We start from the raw sequence: 3,691 nt of genomic DNA, 5'->3' as shown, positions 1-3,691 counted from the left end.
GATATAGCATCGTTTACAATAACACCGAACACTGTGCACCGACTTCATGTTGGAACCACGTTATTATCATGTTGTGAAATGGGACACACCATTTTTAAATGTTGAGTTCTGGGGATCTTTTACTTGTTTAGTGGGTAAAAAAACATCAAAAATACATATTTTAGTAGGGCTGGGTATCAACCACTGAATATTTCCGTTACAAAACCAATTTTGTGTGAATATGAAGGAGATTGTGCGCCTCTAGTACACCAGTGTTGTAGTCGAGTCCCCTGCCCTCAAGTCCTGAGTCCCCAGTGTTTGAGTCTGAGTTGCCGAAGAAGAGTCCGAGTAAAGTCTGTCACCATTACCGGAGTCTGAATCTGAGTCCAGAGACTAGAGACTGGAGTCCGAGCCTATGACTGGAGTACCCCATTACTGCCTGTTACACGTAAAATAAGTCAGAACCTTTATCCAACTTCCAAGTCCGATTTCATAAATCCTCGAGTCCAAGTTATCAGTTTGCGAGTCAAAGTCAAGTCCCAATTAGAGCTGCAATTGGGCCTTAAAAGTTAGGCCCGGGCCCAACAGAATTCGGTCGGAGCCCGACAAGTACATTTTGATTGACAGATTTTTAAAAGCCAGAACCTGTTTACAGCCCAACATTATTCAAACGTTTGGACTCATTTGAATTGTCTTAAGAACAAGTCATTTATAAATGATTAATTAATTGATATTTATTACTATAGACCACTTGGAAGTTGGAACAAAGACATAGAATAAGTCCTCCAGAGGCCAGCCTCTGTTTCACCTCCTCCGCATCCATTTTCGAGCTAATCGAAACACCTGGCCGCTCATTAACCGCGTAAACCGTAGCGCCCAAGCCTGGCACGGCCCGGCCCGGCCTGGCCCGGCTTGGCCCGTGTAAAATGACAGGAATCAAGGTCTTAATTTCTATCAAACGATCTTCAGCTCTAGTCATAAATCCAGAGAGTAGCGACTAAAGTTGCACTGAAGCCTGTCTCTGGCCCGAGTACGTCATCACTGGGCTCTATCAGGGGTCTTCAACAGGGGGTCCGCGACCCCTAGGGGGTCCGCGGAGGTACTGCATGGGGGTCGCGAAAGATTTGGTTGATTAGACTTTTTTTTATATCCCCCCCCCCCCCCCCCCCCCCCCTGCAATTTTTTCCACTAATTGAAATGTCTTTAAATCCACATTAACATGAACTCAACACACTGTAGTAAACAGATAAATGGAGGCAGAAGATGTCTTTCAGTCATCAATGCACACATGGCACTATAGGACCAGTTTGATAGAACACAATGTTATACAATATATATATAATCAGGGGGTCCCCGCTCCATCTCGCCATCAGTTTGGGGGTCCTTGGCCTGGAAAACGTTGAAGACCCCTGCTCTATATATTAAGTAATAAGTGACGTTCATTCATGTATCTGGAGGTGAGAGGTCAGGGGAACCCATTTCAAAATGGTTCCCCTGGTTCAGTTTTTCCCTCGCCAAAATGTAGCTTTTGGAGCTTTTTATTCAACCTGCTTCCTGACGAGCTATCAGGACAAATAGATTTGATGAGTCTTGTTGTTACAGGCCAACAGAGATCGATTTTTTTGATTTTTTTTTTTTTTTAATAGATAGTGGATCATTCAAATGAAAAACACTAATACATAATAACGATGTTTCAAAAATCATTTGAATTTAAATAAGAAACTCTATTTTTTGAAACCCAGCCCTAATGTTTAGGTATTTATTTTGCTACTTTGTCTACTTGCGTCTATAGATTTCTCCCAAATTCACCAAACAGTTAGCCCTAGTTAATGCCTCATTTGCATATTTAAACATGAACAAGGTTTTGGAACCATAGCTTTATCCAATGTTCACGTGTCTGTTCTGTAAATATATGCAAAATTAGCGCATATTCAACAAGATAATGCGTCATTCGCATATTTCAACATAGAATTTCTTAAACAATATTAATACAAAAGATGATTGTCTTCATGTAAGTTATCAACTGTGGAAGTTTACTGGTGATCTGTAAATGTGATATTATTGAAATCTAATGTTCACATTTCTGTTCTGTAAACATATGCGAAATTAGCGCATATTTAACAATACCTCATTTGCATATTTCAACATAGAATTTCTGAAAACTTGTAATCCAAAAGATGATTGTCTTCATGTAAGTAATCAACTGTGGAAGTTTACTGATCTCTAAATGGGATATTAATTAAATTATGTGTTTTCCACCAGGGCGGGCACTACTCTCTGAAAGCTCAGAACTTGCTCGGGCCGGACGGCATCGTCTGGTTCTCCTGGAAGGACTCGGACTTCTACTCTCTGAAGGTGGTCACCATGATGATACGACCACGCAACTTCAGGCCACGCTTGTCGCCATAGAGACGCACCAAAACGACTTTCAGCTTCTTGTGACTGCTAGCTGCTTCGAGGGGCCGCTAGAAAGACTCAAGAGCACCAAATATACACTACCGGTCAAAAGTTTGGGGTCACTCAGAAATTTCCATTGCACTCCATTATAGACAGAATACCAGCTGAGATCAGTTGCATTTGTTTTTTTAACCAGGGCAGTAATCAGATTACATTATGTGCTTTCATAACTGCAAATAGGTTTGCCAGTGTTTTTCTAGTTAGTTTTTTAAAATGATATCAGATTAGTGAACCTAATGTGCCTTTGGATGATTGATTGAATGGTTGGTGATAATGGGTAATGTACATACACTAACGGTCCAAAGTTTGGGGTCACTTAAAAATGTCCATACCACTCCATTATAGACAGAATACCAGCTGATCTGAGTGGGGGGGGCTGATCTTCAATGTAATATCTACATTACCCATTATCACCAACCATTCAATCAATCATCCAAAGGCACATTATGTTCACTAATCTGATATCATTTTAAAAAACTAACTAGAAAAACACTGGCAAACCTATTTGCAGTTATGTCAGCACATAATGTAATCTGATTACTGCCCTGGTTAAAAAAACAATGCAACTGATCTCAGCTGGGATTCTGTCTATAATGGAGTGCAATGGACATTTCTCAGTGACCCCAAACTTTTGACCGGTAGTGTATGTTAATCCGCTGCTGAATATAGTTCCCAACAAATGCACTTTTTTTTCGCATGTTTGAGATACTTTTGCTAAAAACAAGTTATCTGCTTTAAGAAATCTGAGCATTAAAATAATTTTCGAGCCATTTTCTAAAGAGTTACACCTTCAGTAAGAACCAATGGGCTCGGGGCTGAGAGCCACGGACAGGAAGTCAAAAAGAACCGAGTTGACCATGAGCGATTTAAAACCCTTTTTAGTAGAAAGCCGGGCAGATTTTGAGCAGCTCACCTGGAGACTCAAGGCAGAGGACATTCAGGAACCGGATCTCACACAAAATAGCAAGAAGTTGAAGTTTTTTTCCAAGTTTGTATGCGTGTGGAAGCACCAGAGACACAAAATACCACCCCAAATCCCAGAAAAAGTGATATTTTTTCATAATATGGGCACTTTAAACGAATTAAAAAACCCAAAAAACTCAGAATGTCAACGCATCTCGTCTTGACCCCAAGAGAAAGAAGAAAAAAAAACTGCCAAACTCAGATTTTTATCTAAAAACTGGAAATAACTCCCGTAAGGGTCGCAATAAAACAGCATGCAGTGTGTCTCATTACACACAACACACAAACCCAA

At 40.4% G+C, this 3,691-nt stretch overlaps 1 protein-coding gene across 1 annotated transcript in view; it reads left to right on the top strand.

The window, feature by feature from the left end:
* LOC116692987 (angiopoietin-related protein 7-like) overlaps positions 1-2,655 on the top strand; it is a 12,305-nt gene extending 9,650 nt beyond the window's left edge. The window contains 1 exon segment of the mRNA XM_032521653.1: positions 2,242-2,655. Within this exon segment, the coding sequence (XP_032377544.1) occupies positions 2,242-2,388 (147 nt within the window). The 3' untranslated portion in view covers positions 2,389-2,655.
* Positions 2,656-3,691: the final 1,036 nt, after the last annotated feature.

This window comes from Etheostoma spectabile, chromosome 7, assembly GCF_008692095.1.
Source record: "Etheostoma spectabile isolate EspeVRDwgs_2016 chromosome 7, UIUC_Espe_1.0, whole genome shotgun sequence".
In the NCBI taxonomy this organism is placed as follows: domain Eukaryota; kingdom Metazoa; phylum Chordata; class Actinopteri; order Perciformes; family Percidae; genus Etheostoma; species Etheostoma spectabile.
The sequence above is the reverse complement of the archived record's forward strand: the minus strand, read 5'-3'. Positions and strand labels throughout refer to the sequence as shown.